This window comes from Elaeis guineensis, chromosome 2, assembly GCF_000442705.2.
Source record: "Elaeis guineensis isolate ETL-2024a chromosome 2, EG11, whole genome shotgun sequence".
NCBI lineage: Eukaryota > Viridiplantae > Streptophyta > Magnoliopsida > Arecales > Arecaceae > Elaeis > Elaeis guineensis.
This window is the reverse complement of record NC_025994.2, coordinates 7,827,766-7,853,939: the sequence shown is the minus strand read 5'-3', so window position 1 is coordinate 7,853,939 and position 26,174 is coordinate 7,827,766. Positions and strand designations below refer to the sequence as shown.

Here is a 26,174-nt window from a genome sequence, read left to right as displayed (position 1 = left end):
ACCCTAGTTAGAAGGGGAGAAAAAAGGAGAAGAAGAAGCTTAGGATTTTACATCAATTAATTCCATGCTATATCCGCTTCCACTAAGTGTCATGTGATGGCACATAACCATTTTCAACATGGTTTTTAGATGAAAGCAGTAGTCAAGGGAGAAATTGCAATATTTTAAAAATTCAATAACCTGATTGTAATGAATTAAAATTCAGAAAAAAAATAAAATCCTCCAAAAAGTTTGAGATTTTTAAAGTAATTAGGCCATTACCAATAAAGACATATTTTGATTTGATCTAGTATTAATTTTGTAATATTTAAATTTTAAAAAAAGTTTCAAAAAGTTTGAGGTTCGATTGAAGCCTAAAGTTCCAATAAGTAATCGACTTTAGCTTAGGGAGTAGGTTTCAAGATCAGGCTTGATCAGGTTCGAATTTGGCTAATTTTAATTATATCTTCAGTCAAGCCTAGCCTACCATATAAGCAAAGGGGATGGAACCAATGTATACTTCTGGTCTAGACTGATCCGGTCCAATGTGCAATCCCTATTCATTGTGATTTTTTTTTGTCCCTTCTTTATAAGGCTAAAAATAGATTGGGTTGACCCGTGACCCAACTCGGACTGCTTTGTTTAAACCCGATCCAACCCATGTTAAAGAACTAATGTGGCCGAATCGAAGTCTAAAATTAAATTCGTTCTATTTTTCAAGTTGAGTCTGGATTTATTGAATTCGGACCAATCCAATTCGATTTGAACTTGGTATATTTTTATGATTTGAACCTATTTGAGCCTGAGTTATAATTTAAGACTTGTATGGATAATATCTTTAATATAAAGATAGATTTAAAATTATTTTCTATTTTAATTTATTTTGAGTATAATATTATTTATTATTATTGTGGTTTTAATAATGTGGAGGATACTAATAGTCCCACATCGATTGTGAGTCAAAGGGGACTCGTGGTTATAAGAAAAAAAATCCTTCCCACACGAGGCATCTTTTAAAAGAACAAAATTGTGAGGTCCATACGTCGGAGCGGACAATACCTCACGTGATAGACCGAGCCCTTATCCGCAATAATGACATGTAAGATAGGGGTTGAGGTTCGCATCGACTGACTGTGGGGCTTCTCGGACTATACACATCTGATTTTCCTTTGACTGGGGGGCTCTCATGTGGTTCTAATAATGTGGAGGGCATCAATAGCCCACATCGGTTGTAAGTCAAAGGGAGACTCACGCTTATAAGGAAAAATTCTTTCTATGTGAGGCACCTTTTAAGAGGTAAAATCATGAGGTCTATGGATCAGAGTGGACAATATCTTATGTGATGGGTCGAGTTCTTGTCCGTAATAATTATATATATTATGTGATTAATGATAGTTGGTTATGCGATAATTAAGACGTAGTTGATTATGTTTGATTTGAATTCAATCCAGAATCGTATTTTTTGAGTTAGAACCGGATTATACGCAGACTTCATCTGAATGGTCTATGGGACCGAAAATTTTGACTATGGATTCAATCTGGGCCGATCCAATTTTCTATTTGCATTGGCTCTGGATTCAACGTTAAGATCCGGTGAAGAAATTGGATCGGGTCAGGATGAATCGTGACCCGGTCCGACCGACTCATTTGTACTATAAATTGCCAAGAGAGAGCCTCCCACGCTCTCTGAGACGAGACGACGGGTCGTAAAAACCCTCGAATTCGAAGAAGCAGCCAAGAACCTAGCAAGCGAGACTATCAGAGCTCCCCGCTCTCCTTTTCGTACTCGCCCCAGCGGCGAAGTAGAAGAGAGGAAGAAGAGGGAGAGAGAAAGTGGGAAAGATGGGGAGGAAGGGGCAGAAGAAGGGGAAGGGAGGGGAGCAACAGCCGGGAGTCGTCACCGAGGCCACCCTCATTCGAATAGGCAAAATCCTCGAGGGTTTTCGAGTCTCAGATGCCGAAGGTCCTCTCCTTCTATCCTTTTAAAAGAAAACGTTTGATTTTTCATTCTGGATGTAGTTTTTCTTGTACTTGGTTGGCTGGATTTGGTATTGGGTATTGGAATTCACCAAGGAAATCCGGCAAGTTTGGGCCTTATGAGTTACTCGAATACTTGTTTCAGAGTTTTTCTTTTTGTTTAGTTTCGATGGGGATTTTGTAGATTTGCGGGTACTAAGTTTATTTTTCTGGTAAAGATTCTTGCTCGAAAATTCATTTTTGTTTTTTTATTTGTTTAATGGAATGTATCTTTCTTACTTTGACTGTGTACTGGATGATTAATTTGGTTTTTTTTTTCTTTCCCGGTTTTATTAATCGCATTGTATGGGGTTTGAATTAAGAAATTAGAACATTTGGTCATGTGGGCGTCTGGCATATTATTGCTTTAACTGTGTTATTGCAAGGGGCAGTAAGAAAAGTGAATTCCTTCTAGTTAATGGTCGGAAAATGAGGATAGTTGTTGTAAATTGTAAAGCAGTGCATTCCATCCTCTGTGATGAAATTTTGTGGATATATGCTTGGGTGATGAGAATGAATTATCGACTTCAGGGTATTTTTGTATTTTTTTATTCACATAATTTACTTATTGATATTGTAATAATCAATAGAAGGTTTATGCACTTAGAAGTTGAATCACAGGTTATGTTGATGTTTAGAATGTCATTGATGTACTAAGAACCTTCCCCCTCTAAAATTATTGACCATTGACCAGTCTAGAGAAGAAGGCACATTAAAAAGTGTGGAAAACGTCTAAAGCATTGGCTTTGGTGGACATTGGATCTGAGGTGTAGGTTCAAAAACTATCATGCAGGTGGGTTGGGTGCTAGTATTGACACACTTGTAGATATTGCAGGGAGACTATTGAGATAGTACGTTGTGTTTGGCAGTTTGAATTGGTTAAAACACTTATCCATTGTTGATTCACCCATCCCACTCAGTTGTTGGTGGAATGACACTTCCCTCCAAGTATTTTTCTTGAGAGGTGGTCTGCCAATTACACACATGTATATGCACTCCACGATCAACTTTTTTTGGAAGACCAAGCTGGCCATAGTTAAAGAACCATAACATCACAACTAAAGTGGTGTATCATTGCCTTGCGTTGTTCATTCAAGATTCACCTACTTAGATTTGTAATATGTTGTGGTTATTCGTTATCTATCCAAGATATTTTCCTACAGAAATGTTTCCATGTCTATCATAAGTGCAACTATTTTAGATTGAATTGCTCCAGATGCTACCTGTGTTTTCGAGACTACTACCCATATTTGTTACCATCGTTGGGCCCCTTCATGTTTGGGTAATAGTTTTGAATGAGGTTTGTGGAATCGGTATTGGAGGTCGTACTAACCAGCGACTTGTTTGGTATAGTATGCATCCATACCATGCTGTTCTAAGGCATACCAAAATCAAGGAGAGGTGGGAAGAGGGGAAGGAGAGGAGGAAGAGAAAGAGGGAGGGAGGAGGAGGTAGGGAGGAAGGGAGGGGGAGAGATGGGGGGGAAGGTTAGTATTTGGGGAGGGCCACCATGGGCACGAGGGAAGAGAGAGTGGGGAGAAGAATACCTTATACTGAACCCTATATCATCCCAGTGGCAAAGAAGTGGCCACACAAAGCCATGGCCACGGGAGAGGCGAGAGTGAGAGAGAGGAGTGGAGAGAGGAATCCACAAGTTTTTTGAACCCTAGTTCTTTTCGGTGGCGAAGAAGAAGTGACAGCAACGAAAGAGGGTGTTGCTGTGGATGTAGAGTGAGAGAGAGAGAGAGAGAGAGATAGGGGGGAGGTTGATTGGTGAAGTGAACGGGGTCCAGCAGAAAAGAGACCCTAGAAGCATCGAATGCGAACAAGAGAGCGCTTTGAGAACCATCGAATGAGGCAAGGGGGACGAATTTATAGCCAAACCGACCCGACTTGTTGACTCGTTCTAGGTCGGTGTTGGTTCGAGGTGGTTCACCAATCATTGGTCTTGAATCTTATCTTCACCTCCCTAGTTGACCTACTTCCTTTTCCAGTTTCCTCCAGTAGACTTAGACAACAACCAATGTAAAGGACTTCTTTTGGTGTGTTGTAGGACAGGAAATTTGAACACTATGCAGATCAGATCTGAATTTCTCCTTATTGGGCAACCTCCTTTGTTCAGGAACGACCTGAGGAATCCTTTCCATGTCTAATCTGCACCAAGAGGATCTACATCTGGCATGAGAATGAGATCCGTCCAGCTATAAAGTTTAGTTGAGTTGCATTCCTCCAAGGGGCTGTGCTTGATCAGTATGTGATGGATCTTGCAATTATCGCACCAACTAGTCTGGACTAGGAAGCATTATATGAGCTGAGGCAGGGAGCCATACTGTGGGACGCAGGGAGCCATACTTTGGTATGTGCTGACTGATTCGAAGCATAGAATTTGTTGGAGGCTGAGGTGAAGTCTGTAGTCCAAGGAATGGAGTTAGCTCCTGGAGCCTGTTTCACTTATCTATAGGTTGGAACTAACTACCCTTCCATGGCATGTAACACAAATTCTGGTTAATGTTGCAGCCATGCTCTTGTTGCTTTACAATATCTTGTCTCCATAATTGAAGCGTGTGGGAAACTTGTGGGCTGACTTACTAATGTGGGCTCACTTATTTTGTTATACAGAGTTTCCTTCCCTCCTTGTAACCCAAAGAGTTAGTTAGGGGAAGCCTGTAACTTATCTCCAATGTTGTAATGAAAGCATAATGGCCACTTTGTCAATAAAAGAAGGGGATATCCTTACGGAGAGGTGTCATCATGACATTAGCATCTATTGACTGACTTGTTAGCTAGAGGTCAGCTCAAGTGTCCTCATACTAATCTTGGATAAAATAAGGTTAGAACCATGGTTTTCAGAACCATCCCGAATCGGACGGTTCGGGATGACCCGAATCGGACCTGCGGGGAATTGGGATGGTTCCGGCGGAGAAAATGGCACACACCAATGCCGGAGAAGAAAGAGAGGGAAACAGAGATAGGGAGAGAGAGGAGGAGAGGGAGAGTCTGTCGGAAGCCGGCGGTGGCCCTTTGCAGCCGTCGGAGGGTGGTGGAAGTTGCCATGGCTCGGTTCGCCTGATGGGGTTGCCGTGACGAGCGAGAAAGAGAGAGGAGGGGAGACCATTGGAGATGGGAGGACGGGACGAAGGAGAGGCCATCGGAGGTCTTTTTGTGGTCCCCGTGGCCATCGAACGGCAGAAGCGGCGTGGGCGGAGTCGCGGAAGCAATGGGTGTGGGCCTTTTTTTAAAGGGGATGAAGAATAGTGAAGTCGGTGCCTTGTTTGCCGGCTTCACTTTTTAGGATTTTTTTTTAAAAATTAAAAAATAGTAAAGTCGGCAATCAATTTACCGGTTTCACTATTTCAATTTTTTTATAAAAAGATCAGAAACAGTGAAGCCGGTAAACCCATTGCCGGCTTCATTGTTATTAGGCTTTTTAAAAAAAGTCTGTGAAAAAAGGGCGATCGTCCTTGTTTCACATTGCGGAGCCGCAGGCTGCATTTACACCGCCCGACGGCCACGGCGGTCAGCCGGAGGCCCTCCGATGGCCTCTCCGATGGACTCCCCTCTCTCTTTCTCTTCCTCTCTTTTTCTCTCTTTTTCTCTTGCTCGGAACATCCCTTCCTCCCTTCGTCGGTTCGCCCTGATCCGATCCGGTATGGAACCGTACCGGACCATGCCGCTGGCCGACCGGAACGGCTACCAGTACCGGAACTGAGAACCTTGTTTAGAACACTTCGTGCAATTCTGGAGTTGCTAACAGAGTAGGAGCTAAATCCTGCTAGTCAGATGTCACTAGGATCCATGCCAATCTACCATGTTATAGTATTTTCTGATTTAAAGTCAGCAAGGGTTACCTCTTTGAAAGATTTGGGTAGATTTTCTTACTAGTTGTATGAGTCATAGCACTATAAACAGTTCTTGGAAAACCATAGCAACAACATTATTATTTAGTTTAAGAGACTTGTTAACTGAAATTTAGTTTTGCTTCGACACTATATCAGTCTTGGATATAGAGGGCTCTTTTTAATTGCTTTTTCTTAGTTTGGTTTTGATGTTGTATTGCATCCTTTTACATCGGTAATGTGATTGTGCAAGAACAACTTTGTGCTAACTTGCATCATGTAATATTAACTTTGTTAGTATGAATTTGCTGTAATGGAGATCTCAGTCCATCTGCTAAATAAAGAATGCAAGAAAGCTGCAGAATTCATGTCTCAAGGGATTTAAAACTTGGAGTCCAGTTGGACTGTGATTAGAGGATCAGATAGAATGGCATATAGGCTGGCTTTTAGAAATTTTAATTTTGTTCATGTGCCCATATGGAATGGCTGTAATTTAGCTATCATGTCATTTCCATGTCACGTTGATTATTTCAATGGTAAGGCTATATAGATTCCACATGTGACTAAGATACAAGGTTCTCCATTTAAATTTGACTCTCAAGCTTATTTATGTATGCTTTGATATGATTGTGACTTAGAATTTTTGTTGAAGCAGAGTTGATGAGGCCCTGAGAGTATTCTAGTCCTAGCTGGAACTGTATTTGTTCCTTTGTATTGGGTATTGATATCAATTTGTTCATATATACTGAGAATAATGGTGAGAGTGTAACCTATCAGAATTACCTAGGCCTAACTCTTAGGAAACACTATTCAGAATTAAAAGCTAGAACCTTCTTTCAAGTAGAGGGATGCAACCATTAGGCTATAGTCCAGTTTTAATCTAATAGAAATATTCAGTTGATTATTCTGTCTTTGGACATAATCATGATGCATGGTAGGATGCACACCAATCCTGCATATCCTTTTGTTTTTTTCAGTTTGAGGTTCTTTTGAGATATTCTATTTTAAATTTTTAATAATTTTTCCCTTTTTTTTTGGTGCATGTGTGGATCAATTTTCTAAATCCTCTTTTTTTTTTCTTCACAAATTCAAAAAAGATCTATTGTTCTATCACATTTAGGATGACTGTACTTAGTTTGACCTCTTTATAATGCCTATGCTACTAGTTTTGCTTAGACCATTAGTTAGTGAATAATTTTATATGCATATGCATCATAATGCATGAGTTTATCAGGATTGCCATTGTATATAGAGATTTTAGTCTTCTAGATAGCTTATTATACAATTCTACTTCGCAAGTCCATATTTTAGATTACCAACTTGTTTGTATGATGCAAACGTTGCCTTGCAGTTTACACATTTGAACCTGGTTTGTCGAAACATGATCGAGCTGCAATTCATGAAATGTGCAGAAAAATGGGTATGATATCAAAAAGTTCTGGGTGAGTATTAGAGTGCTTTTATCAATCACTTCTGTATGGAAGATGTCATACACAACATCACCTTTGAGCAATAACATGTTTTGTTTATTTCGACAATGCATTACCTGACTTGCACCAGAATCTTTCATTTCATGGTCACACTTTGGATTTAGTGATGAAGCACATTTCTTATCTTTATTTTCCTTGAAGTTTGATTTTCCTGCTAACTTTGAACCTTTATGCATATGTGTTGGGAATCCCTGCATAATTTGCACTGCTTCAATTTTGGAAAATTTTTAACTTAAACACCTGTATATTAAAATTTGTGGTCTTAATTCAGGAAGGAGTCCATTTCATTTTACTTTATTCTGTGCCCTCAGACTAGTTGCCTATTTCATTCCACAACTTAATTGTGTAAGCAAAGAAATCCATGATGCTAATTTACTATACTTTGTAACATATAAATCAACTAAAGGTTAGGGGATCATACTAATCTCAGAAGAATAGATAAGATAATCGAGCACTTTGAACCTCAAACATGCTTTAAATGAAATCCACCATAAAGTTGTAAGAAAACGCATACTCGTTGACAGACGGTCTCATGGTTTTGGTTCTGTCTTGTAATATATTGCTAGATTTGTGGATGAAGTTTTCAATATTCAACCTTTCATTTTTCCCTCTTTTCTTTCTGACTCTAGTGCATCTTAGATAGTTGTTCAATGATTTCAACTGTTTGGAACTTTGGCGCCACCATGTTTTTGCCTATGATTTATTGATATTGTCAAAGGCAGCAGCCTAAGCACTTGCCACTTTCATGGTTCTTGAGCAGGAATTTGGTCCCACCTTGGTGCTTAAAGGCCATCTAATGCTCAGGCTGCAGCTTTGTGGCTGACTATTTAACAGCAGCCTGGTAACACTAACTTTTGTTTTTATGAGGATAAAGCAACTTGCCTCCCTTTTGATTCTCTCTAAATAATGTTTTGGAAAGAGAAGCAATTGAAGTATATAATTCAAAAGTGTGTCAATTAATCCATAAATTATTGGTTAATGAGATATTGTTATCAGAGCTATTTATAAAATTCTCCTGTTTCCCCTTTTCCTCCTCGAATAAAAGCTATTTCTTTATTATCTGCATGTGAAATATAGATTACAATTTTAACATAAATTTATTTGCCACATCACATTTTAACACACCGGTGCTATAGATACCACGTGTTTTAATACTCAGCTGATGTATAGGGTAGCGACAACCAAAATACATTAATTTTTGTTTCTAGTAATTTGTTGTAGTCTATATCATTGTTGAATGGTACGGAACTTCTATTTTTTATGTGCATGTGTATGTATGTGTGATGTAGGCGTGCCTTGATTAGGGAAAATTAAGGATGCTTGGTGGGTTGTTTTGGACTAAAAGAGTAGGGAAATTGTGTAAGAAGCTAGGACTTATTTTGGTATATGGATGGGGAGCAACTTGGGTGTAAAATAGAGTCAAAAAGATGAAGTTATGAGGGTTTTATGTGAGCTGGAAGAAGAAAAAGAGGATTAAAAAATTGTTTGTTTTGTGAATTTGAAGGCTGATTGATGGATGGGTGGCTATGGATTTTGTTGCTTTTGGTTGCAAGGGTTTAGTGAGGATGGAATCAGATTGATTTTAAGATTTTAGGGTGCTGTAATTAAAGAAAGGAAGAAAAAGAGAGAATTTCTTAAGCAGCATGCCTGTTCTGCAAGCATCACACCTAGGGTTAGAAGTGCATCTCACAACTTTAAAAGAAAGTATATCTGCTTGGAAAAATTCTCTAAAATTTTGATAGCCTTTTTAATAATGAGATATTACATCCCCATTTATAGAGTTCTAATACTCATACTCCTACTAGGACTTGGAGTCCAAATAGCAAATCTGTAACTTTGATTAATAAAATCCAACTAAAGACCATAAATAAAGCCCCAAAATATAACAGACCTAATATCCAAGCCATGAACCATATTGCGCATGTCCAGAAAATCTGGAAAATTAGAAAAATCCCCCTGACTCTAAAAATTTAAGAAAACATTAATAAAAATGAACTAGCATTATAATGCTGCTGAGAAATATAAAATTAAGATTCTATAATGACTAATTTGACCCTAAGGAAGGTCTTAAGAGGGCTCCACATTATCCAACACATTCTAAATCAAGGCTTGACCATTAGAACCAGCCTCAGGATGCCTTCTATGGGTTTTCAGTGGGCTGCCAACGTCCTCCATCAATATGTATATACTTGCATTCATGTATCTATTTGTATATGCATGTATAAAACTGCAAGTTCGCACCTAATTGTGTGTTTCCACTATTCTTTTACAAGGGTCACTGCCTATGACAATATAGGTGATTTGATAACTATGTGATTTATGACTAAATATAACAGTGCATCTTCTAAAGTCCCTTCACACATGAAACTAGAATGACGCTTGAGAGTTGAGGCCAATCTTTGATATAGGCTCACTTTAATCAAAGTCTCCTTTTTAACAGCTACTCCACCTGCTTCTGCCACCTTGAATGCACATTATTGTTGATGTTACTTTTTGATGGACCTTTGCTTGGTGCTTGAAACCTTTCTGGGAAATAACCTGCTTCTATAAACACAAATTCTGTATATTTTTTACAATATTAATTTTGAAAGCAGAGATTGTGCATCTATTTGGAACTAATCCACATGTTTTCCCCATATGCAAATTGGCATTCTGGTTTTACAGATGGGAGGATGCTAGATTTGCATGCCTTATCTTTTGGATTCTATAATTCAACTTTTATTGTGGAAGATTGCTAATCAAACTTTAAATTGACTTATCAACATAAATTTTGATAGGTATGGGGAGCGTAGATGCCTTTCTGTATACAAAAAGAGGAAGAAACAGGGAGCTATTAAGAATGAAGAAGAAACTGTTACTTGCTTGAAATTTTCAGAAGAAACAAACAATGTTTTACGGGACCTATTTACGCGTTTTCCTCCTGATGATGGAGAACTGAGTGAAGAAGCACTCAGGAATTCTAGCAAAAAGGCAGGTAAACGACAATGGAAGCAAGATAGTAGCTTTTCCAGGCCATCAATGCGCAAGTCTGAAATTGCAAAGAAGATGGATCAGCTTGCATCTAAAATAAATGAGTCCGCACAGCTGAAAAAGGTTATCCCCTTTTGCCAAACTTAATTGGAAATTCCAAGTTCACCTTCTGCTTCTTATCTCATGTGATTATTGTACACAGCTGTTCAAGGTTTTGATTTGACCAACTATGAATGGATATATATGCAGATCATGGAAGACAGAGCTAAACTTCCAATTGCATCATTCAAGGATGTCATCACATCAACATTGGAAACTAACCAGGTCCCTCTATTCCTGTTGCAATCTATCTTCTCTTTTTATGAAGTTCGACTTTGAATATGCAAACCTCTCAAATTGATTATGACACCAATCTAACCTAGTTTTTGATTGGTAGTATTAATTGGTCTTCATATTCTTTTCTTACTAGGTGATGTAGTCACAAAAAGTTGGGAAAACCCTGAGTAAATTTTAGCAAACAGTTTGTACATGATGTAATTCTTTTGTATGAATAAATCATGAAACAGTAGTGCTCCTTGAATTATTATTTGTGTTTTGTGTTACCAAAAAGAATTTAAAAGATGCTCATCCCTGCAGCTAGATTACATAGAGTTGTGTTAAATAAATTTACTAAATTGTACATGTGGTCCATCAATAACTAATGAATATGTACTTAACAGTTAATACTTTACTCAAGAAAGTGCACATATATAACATAGCATATGCATTTACGCAAGCTTTCACAAGCTTATGTGGCAACAGAGATAGATAAGCCATTAATTTAGAGCATCATCACAATTGAAGTATCAAATGGTGAATAATTCTGTAGGTGAGGACAAAATTGATTGATCACACTTCAACAAATTCATGATGTTGTTGTTTCACAGTTTTATTTAACTGGCAACTTCTTTGAGCAGTTTTTTAGCGTCGTATTGCCTGAGGTTATACTTTTTTCTTTTTATATAAGTTTTAGAATATGTAGGAGGATTGATTATTTGAACTTTGTATATAGCTGATGACAAGTCTTTATTTTTCTGTTTTTCAAATTCCAGGTGGTGCTGATTTCTGGTGAGACTGGTTGCGGTAAAACTACTCAGGTTTCTGCTTATTTACTTTGTCTTCTTTCTGGCACATTTGTCATATCTTGCATAGGAAACTACAGCCAAAATTGTTTCTAGTTACTTCAATACCTTGTTTTCATGCATATATCTGCATCTCAATGTTATGTGAGTTATATTGTTCTGGTCCAACCTGCATTTCTGAGTTTTGTAGTTTTTTCGGTATTGCTTCTTCTTTACATTTTTTTTTTCCCCAAAAAGTATTGCTTCTATCAAGGAAATAAGAAATTCATTGTTTGAGTTTCTAGTTAATTCTCCTCCATGCTAGATCGTTAGTCTTGTATGTATGTAGGTATGTATGTATAGACACATGCACGCATGCACCGTGCGCACACAAAATTTGTTTCAAGTTACTTCAATGCCTTGTTTTCATGCATATATCTGCATCTCAATGTTATGTGAGTTATATTGTTCTGGTCCAACCTGCATTTCTGAGTTTTGTAGTTTTTTCAGTTTTGCTTCTTTTTTACATTTTTTTCCCAAAAAAGTATTGCTTCTATTAAGGAAATAAGAAATTTGTTGTTTGAGTTTCTAGTTATTTCTCCACTATGCTAGATTGTTAGTCTTGTATGTATGTATGTATGTATATATATAGACACATGCATGCACGCACTGCGCGTGCACGTGGGCATATGCATATACGTGCATACATGTAGACACACACATGCACACATGCATACATATATGCATATACATGCATACATGTAGACACACACACACACACACACATACATACATATATGCATATACATGCATGCATGTATATATATATATATATATATATATCCATGGAAGATAATGACATTCAGATGGCTGATGATGATGGCAGAAAATTAGATATTTCTGTCTCAAGGAATGGTTCATATCTTATGTTAACCAACAGGATGATCACTGTCATCTTTGATCCAGGAGGATCATGAGACTTGTTGTGGACTACTTCGGGTAGGTTTGGACAGGGTTCAAGAGCAAGATCCACTACATTTGAGGCTAAATTATGTATTGAAACTTCTGGAGGCCATAACTTACATGTACAACATCCTATTAAGGTGTTCTTTTCTTGAATTCGGGCAATAGGATGGGGGTGTCCTAGTTTCCCATCGAATGGGACGCCTCGCATCCCGCCCTATCCCAGCGACCATCCTGGTTGAGCTTCCTGGTTGGTGATCGAACCATCTTTCTACCATTGAGGTGGGGAGGGAGGAGGGGACATCTTTCCACCATTGAATCATCGATTGTTTGTTTTGAGATCTATGTAGATGGATGAATGGAGTTTTAAGCACTTTGAGATTTGTGTGGTTGGTGATCAAATGATAAAGGAGAGTTCTTTCGCATGAAAGATACTCTGATCTTGCATCATCATGAAGGGAATAAGAGGCATGTGATTTTCTGGCTTTCCCATGATGGGCTTGAGTCGCATCCTATTGGAGGAAAAATGGAGGAAGAAGAAGAGAAAGGAGCCCTATGAACCAAGCCCCTCCCACCCTTTTGATGATGACATTGACTGGTTGTGCATCATGGGTAAAAAGGTAAGACCAAACCGATTTTCCCTTCTTTCTCCCTTCCAACGATGAGCCAAAATGTCATCAGCAGAAAGGGTTGAGGGCATGCCTCGACTTGGATGGCTATATCAATGCGTGACCCAACTGGGATGAAGGCAGGCTGGCCGAGATGGGGGGATGGAAGTGTGTTTTGGAATCCTACACATCCCACACACCGTAATCTCACTGGAATGGGATGGGACAGTCGGAACAACCCCTGCTCTGTTGGGACTTCAATCCTTGGGTACAATGATTCACTGCACCCATCTGACATGGTTGATGATAAGATTTGGGCCTCAAAATGGGTTGGTCAATGTAAAAGTTTTTTTTTTAAAAAAAAATAATAAAACTTTGACCATGCATATTTTTCAATCCAGAAGGAACTATGTCACATGGTACTAGGGAAAGTTCATGTAGAAGCGAAGATCTGGATTTTTGTGATAACTTCCACTAGGGAAAATTCTAACCTCTTTTCACTAGAAAAAGTATCTGTAGTAGATTTCAAAAGGGACATGCCTCACTAGTAAAAATAAAGTACCTATACGATGGTTTTACTCATCCTTGATGGAAGTAGAGGTATTAAAACCCTGCTTTCAAAAATTCTTAATTTTTCTCTATTTTATTTTGAGAGATTCAAGTTGGATAGGTTGAAGAAAATTCTTTCATCTTTTTGATCAGATCAATCTTATGCTTAGTTTGGTGTGTGATGTTGAAACCGGGTTCATATTCTTTTGGGAGAAATGTCCTATTGCAGGGGTTGTCTTAATTATCTGCTAATTTGTAATGTGAAGAATTAATCCTATTAAAACTATTTCAATACATGCATGAATCTGAGTTTTAGTTAATAGTTCAGCTGTATTTTAATCAGTAATCTGGAAATTATATGGAAATATTGTTTGTATCATTTCATAATGAACTATCTACGTGCTAAATAGTTATTGGCATTGCTTGTGATGCATATTTTTAATAAATTTACTTTTGGAGGTAACGTAAAATTGAAGTGTTTTGTTGGTTGATGGGATCATCATCTTTCAACAAATACTCCTTAACTTGAATGACTCACATGCACTGCCTTGTGATGGGATCACCAAGTAAATTGTAGTTCTCAACAAGGTTTGCGATACCGGGTCGGTACCGTACCAGTATATGGTATTGTACAGAATCAGTATGCGGTACCACATTGTACTGACACTCCATATGCGGAACTTTACCATACCGTACCATGTATCGATACTATAATAGGATCGTACTAGTATAGGGTCTGGTATCCAAACAGCAGACATTGGTTCTCAAACAATTGTGGTATCTCATCAGCCTCAGGCTCTTCCTATGGTTTAATAGGATTTCAGTAACAGTGGAAGGAGATTCACTGTTACCCTAGTCATAGATGTGATGTTTGTGACATTTAAGCTGATTGGGTTCACAACCTAGAATTCGGAAATAGAAATAAGATTTTAAGCCTCATGACCACTCAAAACAACTTAGTAAAATTTATCATGTAGACATTTAAGCAATGTCTATGTTACGCTAGTGAAGAAATTCCAATGTTTTTCCCCCATAAAGCAATCTGTTCCCTTAACAAGTTTTGCTTTGAATTTTTGAAACAACATGAAAATTTTCCCTTTCAAAGATATACCTGAAACCTAACAACAAAAAGGATGTACGAGTGAGATGTTGCAAATATACCAATCATCAAGTAGATTCATCTTTTTTCTTTTCTTTGCGATTTCCTTAGATTACCTTCTTTAATGCCAAGTTTTAAATGACAAGTGACAGAAGAATGAAAAACTAGAAGATGATGTTGATAGACATACATGCTTTTGTTTAAATATCTCGGTGCATGCCATGTTGATATTTCACTACATAAATTTTATTCTCTAAGTGAAGCTTTCATTTGAGGGGATTTTCTCATAAGTTTTTATATTTAATCTAGTTTTTACATAAATAACTTTGAACCTTCCATGCGCTTATTAAGGTTGTCTGTTACATGTAGATGTATCTAAAATATCTTAGCTTGTTATAAATTGGTTCTTAGTAGCTTAAATTTTTTTTTTTTTTAATCTATGGATGTAGTAACTCGATATCAATAACGAGTACCATTTTTTCAAAACATGCCAAAATTCACTAAGGGCATGTTTGGTTGCCTATAAGTGGATGGGTCAGCTAGAGTCACTTCAGCTACCCACTAGTCGAAGTCACCTAGGGCATTTTTAGTTGGGATCCTCTAAAAGTGGTAACCACCCCACGCTGGGCCTCTTTAGGACAACCAAACACCAGAAATCAGTTCTTGCACAATGAAGTGACTTAGGTGCCCACTCATGAGCAACCAAACGCACCCTAAAGGTATTAATGGATCTTTGCTTTCTTAGATTGTTTTCTTTCTAGGCTGACTAAATTATCTCCAACAAAATTCAGGTCCCTCAATATATCTTGGATCATATGTGGGCAAAAGGTGAGGCATGTAAAATTGTGTGTACACAACCCAGGCGCCTATCAGCCATTTCAGGTACTTTCACCTTATGATCTCGTGTTCGATATAATTCTCTTTTAGATGTTGATTAGCAAACCTTGTGCTTATCCTTGAACTTATGGAATGTGCAGTTGCTGAGAGAATTGCTTATGAAAGAGGGGAAACTATTGGAGAAAATGTTGGATATAAGGTAATTGATTTACTTAATATATCTTTGAGCTCTACTAATTTTATGACCAGTATACTTATCTATGTCCTTATCAAAAGAGATCTGTGGAACTAATGCTCCAGTTTGTCATTTATTTAATTCTAATATTTGTGATACTAATTTGCAAGAGTTTTGGAATTTGTCCAGGAGAAGAAAGTTTTATTTATTTTTAAAGATAAAGATAGTAAGTAACTTTCATTATGTAAGATGAGCTAGAATTGAACATACCATTGCCAAGTTATGCCATGCATTTATCACATTTAAGTGGATTGTGCTAAAAATTGAATATAATGATTATATAGCAATTTAGCTTGACTGAAATTGTGTAATCAAGTATGTTATATGGCAAATGATCCTCATTGTCGCATTATGCACTAAGGTCACCTCAATTAGGAAGTGTAGGGACTCAAAGATCCCTGCCTGTAATTTTTAATGTTCAACGGGGGTTCAACTGTCCAAGCCTCAGGTAGATGGAACAAAGAAGAGTAGATAATAGGGGAAAAATGAGAGGAAGGAGAAAGCAAGAGAGGAATGGAGGGATCAGTGACACAGCAGGATGCCATGAACAGCTGTCTCCCGTGTAGTGGATAAATTTCTTATTTATAATGTATGAACTACGTAATTAAGTCTCAATGCACTAATAACTAATCTACAATCCTCTTGTGCCCATAATAATGTAGATTATCATCAAAAGAACAAAAAATGTAGTTGTAGTTGAGTGCACGGCTGTGAATTATAATTGCATGGTCCTGCTTTAGCAACTTATAACCATATGCCTCTTGATTCTATAAGTTCCCTTGCGTCCTATGGAAAAATCTAGAGAACTGTAGCTCATCTTTTCAAATCAACACACTGGGTACTCCTCGATTAAGTATAAGCTGCTGTCAAAACTAGGAACCTATTATTTGTGACCTGGGTTTCAGGAACTTGTTCTCCGTGGTTTGTCCCAGTCACCCCAGATTGTGCCTGGAGGAACCACATCCTGTGACAGATCTGGGTCCCCAGGACCTAGTAAAGTGGGCATCCTGGTTGATACTAATCTGTAGTGGCCAATGGCTAAAATCTCATACATCGATCACCAGGCTTCGTGAACTATTCTATATCAAGAACATGTTATTTTATATCAGTTGCCAATGACCAACAACTCCAGTGTCAACTACCATAAATTTTAAGCATTGGTATGAGACACATAAAATGCACTTTATTTTTATTCCTTCTTGGTACATTGCCCTAACAATTTTGAAACTTCTTTTGTTTAATTCATATATGCTTCTTGAGGACTCCACAGATAAGATCTAGTTGGTTAGTCAAATATCTAAGAAATGGTATTTTTGCATTCTGTCTCCGTTGAGAGGATTTTTCTCTAGCTGTTTCTTAAAAAAAGGTTCCTAGCATGTAATTATAGTTAAATTCATTCCTCAAGACTGATATAAAATGTGTATTTTATAACCATGCTTTGTACAGCTGAATCTGCAATTGACATATGCTCGGTTATTCAATATCTGTTTCAAAACTTTCAGATACGCCTGGAGTCTAAAGGTGGAAAGAACTCATCCATAATGTTCTGCACTAATGGAATTCTTTTGAGATTATTGGTCAGCGGAGGTGCAAATTCATCCAGGGAAGAAATGGGAAACAGGAAACTCGAGGATGGTGTCATGGGAATAACCCACATTATTGTGGTAAGTTTTATATCTATTTCATGTGAAATTGTGAAATCTGTTCCTATGAAGCTATTTGAATATTTGTTGTTATATGGGTTGGGATTAAGGCTTCAGTAATTTAGATTTATCAGATCTACGGGAACTTGATGGGGGAATCTATTTCTTTTATAGATGCTCAAATAGAAATAATTGGTTTCCAAGAGGGCCTTCTGCTTCACAAAGTCTTCGTGTTGAGTTCATGCAATAATCTTCTACATAAAATTTTGTCACTTCATCCTTTTACAACAATAAAATAGAGAATTAGATTTCTATTTAAAGCTTCACAATAAAAGGGTGAGGCCCATTTGGAACAAGTTGTGATATCATTTATATAATTGCCACACCCTATTCCCTTTCCTTAATAGGCATCATTGCAATAGGTAGGTAGGGCTGGAAATGGGTCGGGCTGGGTCAGCCACATCCCTAGTCAAGCTTAGTTGGAAATATTTTTTTGGGCTTGGGGCCAGGTTTAGGCCAGAAATTTTTTAAGAAATTCAGGCCTGAGCTTGGGCCGAACTTAGTTGGACTTGCCTGAATTACTTATTTGGACCAAATATTGGGTTGGTCCGAACCTACAAAAATGAAAGGATAATACATGAATAAGGAAAGCAAACAATAGTCTAAAATATTATAAATATTCTAATATTTTATCATCACAATTAGCTTACTAGCTAGGGATCAGGCTAACTCATGACTCATCTTAAACGGCTAAACCCACTTGATTAGGGATCGGGCTCGGGTCAGATATTCAGGCTATTGATCGGGTTTGAATTCAGGCTCGGGTCGGGCTAAAGGTATATCCGAGCCTGGCTTGAAAGACAAACGAGCCCTATAATTGGGCCCAAGCTTGGTCTGAATTGTTTCGGGCCTAGCCGAAGCTCGATCTGAAGTCGGGCCAATTTGATAGGCCTCGGGTCGGCCTGAGCCCAATTTCAGCCCTATAGGTAGGGGTGGCAATATATGACTAGACCTGCAACTTACCCACTTTAAATAGATTCATGTTTGGCATAAATGGGTTCGAGTCATAAAGGTGACTTGACCTAACCCAATTATTGAATAGGTCAGGTTTAGGTTTAGAGTCCATATCTGTTTAAACCCATTTTGACCTATTTATTAGTTGGGTCAAGTCATGATCCAACCCATTTAATGATCTGATCCATTTAAAATGCATTTGATCCATTCAAGTCCTGCTTAACCTGTTCGAACTTGTTTAACATACTTTAATCCATTTATTAAATGGGTAATCTAGGTCAGGTTGGGTTTTGTATTTTTGATCTGTTTAATGAATGGGTCGGTTTAAGCTTGATATATATTGGACCCGACCTGCCCAATTGCCACCCTTATTAGAAGGAAATGGAAAAGCTCTATAATATCTGGTCACTTGGGACTTAAAACTAGCTGATCTCATATGTGTGTGCATGTGCGTGCGAGAGAGAGAGAGAGAGAGAGAGAGAGAGAGAGAGAGAGAGAGAGAGCACCTTACCGAGTATATTTACATGAGTCATGTGATATATCCTTTTCTATACGCATTTTAATTTACCTATACTTATGCATCTCACTATGTGCTGTTTGACTTGTTGGTAGAAGTTCTTGGAATGTTTGTGTAATGGCTCGAAGCCTTTATATATATATATATATATATATTGATGTAGAGGAAATGAATGTATTTCTACACTATAAATAAAATTAAGTGGAATAGATAGAACATTGGATCATGCCACAGCATTTATTCTATTATATGGGATGTTACGGAGCCTATTCATGCATGACATGATTTGGGTATGATCATAGAAAAGATTCTCCTCAAGCGAACTTGCCAATATATATTGAGATGATATCTTTGGAAGTCTCACTTGACAATGATAAGGTCAGATAGTTAACTTTTTAAACAGATACACATCGTTTAGCAAGACATAAGCACAAGTTGTAAGTTCTATTTTTCCAAAAATGGGAGTGCATTATTGATGCCTAATTCCATTTAGGGGGTGTTTGGTTCGCAATCGGAATCAGAATGGATAGGAATTGGAATCAGAATGGCCAAATCCTCCGAAGCGTTTGGTTCATGACCGAAATCGAAATCAGAATGGAGATTTGAATCCTTAGGGGAGAGTAGGGATTGAGTTTTAGGTAGATTGGACCATTCCCATTTTGCCACAGAATCGAAATGGGACTCCTCCCAATCAAACGGTTGGGATGGGAGTCATCCATTCCCATTCCGATTCCAGACCCTAACTCCCCCTAAGTGGGGATGGTTGTCCAAATACCTGCAGATACAGACAACATCAATATGTGATTTTGCATTTGTGAATTGGTAATGCTCGTTTTAACAGTAGTGGATCTGATTTTGTTTGGTGACTTGGAAATTGTCACATTATTCCAGAACCATTGTATTAGCTTGCAAAATATTATGCCTTGATTGCACTATGTTTTGTTATCTTGTGATTCAGTATTCTATGACCATGAAAGATCTTTTTCTTCTTCTTCTTCTTTTTCAGGATGAAATTCATGAAAGGGACAGGTTTTCTGATTTTATGCTGACAATTCTCAGGTACTTGAAAAGGGACCACTTTATCTGGTGTCAGGTTACTTCACCATGGACACAAACATCACTGTTGGATTTTGTTCTGCATTTTATATTATGGATATATAGATGTGGCATAAGTTATCATTATGATGTAGAAGCTTAAAAGTTCTGAGGTTTAGTGGGTCCTTTATAGGAAAAGAAAAGGGACATCATGACATAAATTAATAGGATTTGACAAATACTATATATGTATGTATGTATGTATGTGTGTGTGTATATATATATATATATATATATATATATATATATATATATATATATATATATTTTTTTTTTTTTAAGATGAATGTCCTCCCTCCCTGGTTTGTATATTTGTGTTTAAAGAATAAGGAGTGTGATAATCACCAGGTCTTTGGCTAGGGGAGTGCATTCATCAAGTAAGAATTCTGTACTCAAGGATTCGGTGATCTTATATCAAATTCTGTATGACAAATTAAAATACTCTCAGAATGGCTGAATCATCATTGCACCCTTATGGGTTCATATACAAAATATTTGGGCAATGTTTTTCTTTTATTATTAAGATAAAAACATATTTAATCCACCTTTTTCCTGATCATTGAATTCATTGACAAAGCCTTGTGCCATTGATCTTCACTACTGAATCCAGATTGGGAAGGGTGATTTGGTGAACTTTTGGGTGTTCAAACACCATGGATGGCCCATTTGACATTAATGTCGCTGTGACTGCTGCTGCATTATCATTTTAAGCATCATGATGCTATACTCTGTATCCATCATTTGATCTGCTAGGTGCTTCTTTACCCCTAAGGTTGAAAAACTGGTTTAGCTTTTGGTTTTGACTATAGGCTAAATGAGTTATGGTTAATGGTTTTGGTGGTTTCAGATTCAGTTTTGGAAGTTTTGGTTGAAAATTATAAAAAAATAAAATCAATTGATACTACAGAAATGGTTAGCAACAATTAAAAAAGTCAAGAAAATAAATAAGATATCATTTCAATACATTGTTTCAGACCTTTAGATGTATAATTTAGTAGTATCTTCCCAAGGCAGTCAAAAATTACTATGTCTAAAGGATAGAGAAAACTAAAAGATTAACATAGAGAAAATAATATATCATTTTGATTTTTGATGACAATCTGACATATGAAAGTCTGGGCAATACAATATTGTGTCCAAGAATCACCAAACCTATGTCATGAAGTTTATTGTCCTCTAAAATCCTTTGAAACTTGATACTGCAATGGTTCTCAATCTTATCGGGACTTGCCAAATCTAAGTTTAACATAGAGAAAATGCTTTTCCTCAACAAACAATGAGAAATGTAGTAATGAGAAAGAATGACATGGATGGGTCATATATGTGAAGAATTTGGCCTCATAAACTGATTTCAGCCGAAATTTTAGTGGATCAGTTTCAGGCAAACATGTTGGTTTTGGTTTATCAACTTGAGCATAGGGACACAAGAAATGGCATGATTTTTAAGTTTCTGGTTAACAACAATTTTGGTTCCCTAACTTCTTTTAATACCATACGTGCTTATTTGCAGAGACCTCCTGCCTTCATTTCCTCATCTACGAATGGTGAGCACAATTCTTTTTATATATTAGTTTTCTTACTAGATAAGCTCATTTTATAATTTAATTATAATTATTCTGGTAAATTAAACTGCTTTAATGTAGTCTAATATTGTAAATGATCTATCCACAGATACTTATGAGTGCTACCATTGATGCTGAGCGATTTTCGCAGTACTTCAATGGATGCCCCATTATTCAGGTCCCTGGCTTTACATATCCTGTAAGAATCTTTCTCATGTGCCTTTCAACTATCTATTCAAGCTCATAAGCTATATTTAGTCTTTTGTAATTCTATAGTGTCTCTTTTTCAGGTCAAAACTTTCTATTTGGAGGATGTCCTTTCTATCTTAAAATCTACAGATGATAACCATCTGAATCCTGTGGCCACAAGTGGTGTGGAGGAAGGCACTTCATTGACAGAAGACTACAAAAATGCCCTAGATGAATCGATCAATCTGGCTTTGTCAAATGATGAATTTGACCCACTGCTAGAACTGATTTCTTCTGAGCAAACACCAAAAGTCTACAACTACCAGCATTCGTTGACTGGTGTATCATCATTGATGGTGTTTGCTGGGAAGGGTAGAATAGGAGATGTATGCATGCTCCTGTCATTTGGTGCTGACTGCTCTTTATGTGCCCAAGATGGAAGCTCTGCTCTGGATTGGGCTCAACGAGAGAATCAGCTCCAGGTCTGTGAAATTATTAAAAAACACATGGAGAAAGATATATCAAAGTCAGCAGAGGAGGAGGAGCTACTTAGCAAATACCTAGCAAGCATTAACCCGGAGCACATTGACACTCTACTGATAGAGAGGTTATTAAGAAAAATATGTACTGATTCCAAGGAGGGAGCTATCCTAGTGTTTCTTCCAGGATGGGATGACATAAATCAAACCAGAGAGAGATTGCTTGCATCTCCATTTTTTCGAGATCCATCGAAGTTTGTGATTCTCTCCCTCCATTCTATGATTCCATCTGCAGAGCAGAAGAAAGTTTTCAAATGTCCACCTGCTGGTGCCCGTAAAATCATTCTCTCAACAAACATTGCAGAGACTGCGGTTACCATTGATGATGTTGTGTATGTTATAGACAGTGGTCGGATGAAAGAAAAAAGTTACGATCCTTATAACAATGTATCTACTCTGCAGTCTTCTTGGGTTTCAAAAGCTAGTGCAAGGCAGCGTGAGGGACGTGCTGGTCGTTGTCAGCCTGGAAGTTGTTACCATCTGTACTCGAGAACACGTGCAGCATCTCTACCAGAGTACCAAGTTCCTGAAATAAAACGGATGCCAATTGAGGAACTCTGTTTGCAGGCAAGCTTTTACTTCATTTTTCCTGATCCATTTATGATTTAGACTAACATTAATTGATTTACCTAAACCTTTTCTCCTGGCAGGTCAAGTTGCTTGATCCAGATTGTGGAATAGTAGACTTTTTGCAGAGAACTTTGGACCCTCCAGTTCCAGAAACTATCCATAATGCAATCATTGTTCTTCAAGACATTGGTGCCTTAACAGATGATGAAAAGCTTACGGATCTTGGGGAAAAGCTTGGTTCCCTTCCTGTTCATCCATCAACCAGCAAGATGCTATTATTTGCTATCTTGATGAATTGCCTAGATCCTGCATTAACACTAGCATGTGCATTAGATTATAGAGAACCGTTTATTCTGCCAATGGCTCCTGATGAGAGGAAGAGAGCTGCAGCAGCCAAAGTTGAACTGGCTTCCTTGTATGGTGGCTATAGTGATCAGCTTGCAATCGTTGCAGCATTTGATTGTTGGAAGCATGCAAAAGACAGGGGTCAAGAATCACAGTTTTGCTCCAAGTATTTTGTCTCTTCAAACACCATGAACATGTTGTCTAACATGCGGAAGCAGCTTCAGAGCGAATTGGCAAAAAATGGTTTTATTCCTTTGGATATATCTAACTGTAGTTTAAATGCCCAAGATCCAGGCATCCTGCGGGCGGTCCTCATGGCTGGTACTTATCCCATGGTGGGAAGATTGCTCCCTTGTCGCAGAAATAGTGGTAAAAGAGCTATTGTGGAGACAGCTAGCGGTGCCAAAGTTCGTTTGCATCCACATTCCTTGAACTTTAATTTATCTTTTAACAAATCTACTGGTAGCCCGCTTATAATTTATGATGAGGTTACCCGTGGAGATGGGGGGCTGTACATAAAAAATTGTTCTCTGGCTGGGCCATATCCATTGTTGTTACTTGCAATGGAGATGGTTGTTGCTCCTGCAAATGACGATGACGAAAGTGATGAAGATGAAGAAGCTTCCAGTGGTGAGGAAGATGAGATGGAGATGAACACCTCTTCTGAAAAGAGGGGAGAGGAGATTATGTCTTCTCCTGATAACACTGTATCAGTTGTCGTTGACCGATGGCTAAGATTTGAATCAACAGCACTTGACGTTGCTCAGATTTACTGTTTACGAGAACGGCTATCTGCTGCTATCTTATTCAAAGTAAGATTTACTCGTCTGCACATAACTTCACAGTTTCTTGGTGATGCGAATATCTACTAGTTTGTCCTCTTTGATCACTGCTAACATCTTTTGAAGTTTCTGATTTTTGACAGGCTAAAGTGAATGTTAGAGAAATCCTGCTATTTTCCTGTCACATTTTAAAGTATTTTAAATGTTTTGTTTAATTTGAAAAAAGGTTTGAACTTATTTGTTGGTCCTGTTACATTTGCCAACTGGCTGTAAAGTACTACGAGAATGGTTATGGCAACTTTATCTGGAAAAGTGTGAACATTTAAACCAGTTGTATAACAGGGTGAACTGGTTGTGCCTTAATGGTCACACCCCCACTCCCTGGAGGACATTCCAGTTTTCAGTTTTATTTTACTTTTTGGATGATTCAGCTTGCTTTGTACCTCATTCTAATATCTGTCACTTGGTATGAAGCTGGTCATGGCAATGAGGCCATACGGCACCAAGTTCTAAATGAGTGTGGCTTTTCTGTTGTAATAATGATGACTTGTATGCTTTGATGAATTCAATTTACATGCATATCTGTACGATATTCTTGGCTTTTCTATGTATGTGTAGGTCTTTAAAGTTACACTGCTCTTATTTTCTCTGTTCGGTTGAATCCTTACCGAAAGTATATACCTTTGCAGGTTAAATATCCACAGGAAGTTCTACCTCCTGCACTTGGAGCATCCATGTATACCATTGCTTGTATTCTTTCATATGATGGATTGCCGAGTATGGTGCCTGTCGAATCGATGGATCCCCAAAAATTGAAGGCAGATGCCACTGACACGAAGCAGGGAAGAAGAGCAACTGGATATATTTCACCTGGCAAATTCCTTATTTCTTTGATCTCGGATAAAGGCAGAAAAAAATCTCATTTCCACAAGAACAGGGTATCAATGCATGGTAGTGCCATCTCAACACGCTCGCTGCCACATGCCTCAGTTGACAGGCTCCAACAACAAGGGCCTCCCTTAGATGGAGGAGGTTCTGGTGGTGCTGCATCAAGGATCAGGTCGTTTAAACGGCAGCGTGAAAGTGGGTCCCAGTGAGAAGGAAGTGATGGGTCTGAAGCCCATTTTTAATCATTTTCGACTATGTTGGCTTGATATCTAGGCCCCATTGAGGTATCCATATGATGTTAAAATTGGATAGGTCTACCCAAGGGTTAGCAATGGATTATTCTTCAATATCTAACCAAAATCTTTGGTTATCTTTTGAGGTACTGCAGGACTTTATTCAACATCAATGATCAAAGCAAAATGTTTGTGATGAATGCTTTGAGTTGTTCAGGAGACTGCCTGCTGCCACGTAAGCTATTTTGCCTTGGACATAAGTTCACCAGATGTGTTCTGCTCTATAGCAATTGATTTTTTACTCTATTGCTTGTTTCTTACTGATCCGGTGATTCTGACTGCACTGGTTAAGGACTCCATTTGGTGGCAGCATGCTAGAGGTCTTGAGAAGTTGGTTCAGCTTTCCACTTTATTTAAGAAAGTGGTGGGATCTGTACTGCTAATCAATGTGTTAATGCAGTGATACAATCTACATCTTTGTCAGGATTGTTAGCAGGTATGGAGCCTTTGAGCATGTCACAGAGCAACGAAAACAGTAGCGAAACAGAGCAGCAGAAGAAAGAATGGGGCAATTGTTGATTTCAACAGGGCTATTTCAGTTAGGAAAACAGAAATACTTGTAGAATAATATATATTTATTAATCCTTCGTCACTTTAGTTTTTATAAAATGATCCTCTTGTCTGGTGATTCTTAATATGATATTTATTAACCTAGACATTCTTTGGCCAAAAAAGCTTGGTCTGGACGTTATCATTTTTCAGATAGTGTTATTGAAAAATGTTCTACTAAGTTTTGATTGGGGTCATCTGCAACCTTCTCAGACTTTTAACCCTTGTGCATCTGCGATGCTCCAGTAATATTGGGAGGTGCCGTCTGGTAGGTTGTAATGCTAGTACGAAACCGGTGGAAGCTTGAAGCTGTTTTGTGGGATTGCCATATGTATAAGATGCTCTGCATTGAGATCTTTTCATAGAGACACTCAGGGACAGGCATGGTGCATTATCTCCATATCGGTCTCATGGATATATTCTGATTCAAATTTGTGAATTATTATAGAAAATTTATTGACATAATGGAAGGAATTAGGAGATAAGGGGTCTATTGGAAGTGAATA

General features: G+C 37.9%; 1 protein-coding gene across 2 annotated transcripts; it reads left to right on the top strand.

Annotated features, from left to right (window-relative positions):
- Positions 1–1,667: 1,667 nt before the first annotated feature.
- Positions 1,668–25,829, top strand: LOC105061396 (DExH-box ATP-dependent RNA helicase DExH6). 2 transcript variants are annotated; one of them, XM_073251536.1, is made up of 15 exons: positions 1,668–1,942; positions 7,183–7,273; positions 10,099–10,414; positions 10,541–10,615; positions 11,383–11,427; positions 15,402–15,492; positions 15,588–15,646; positions 17,185–17,346; positions 19,863–19,915; positions 21,462–21,495; positions 21,623–21,712; positions 21,804–22,808; positions 22,892–23,968; positions 24,628–25,031; positions 25,520–25,829. In XM_073251536.1, the coding sequence occupies exons 1-15, from the start codon at positions 1,822–1,824 to the stop codon at positions 25,596–25,598; spliced, it is 3,702 nt and encodes a 1,233-aa protein (XP_073107637.1). In that variant the 5' UTR covers positions 1,668–1,821; the 3' UTR covers positions 25,599–25,829. The 2 variants fall into 2 exon arrangements, with proteins under 2 accessions (XP_073107637.1, XP_073107636.1); XM_073251535.1 differs by lacking the exon at positions 25,520–25,829 and having other exon boundaries at positions 24,628–25,259.
- Positions 25,830–26,174: the final 345 nt, after the last annotated feature.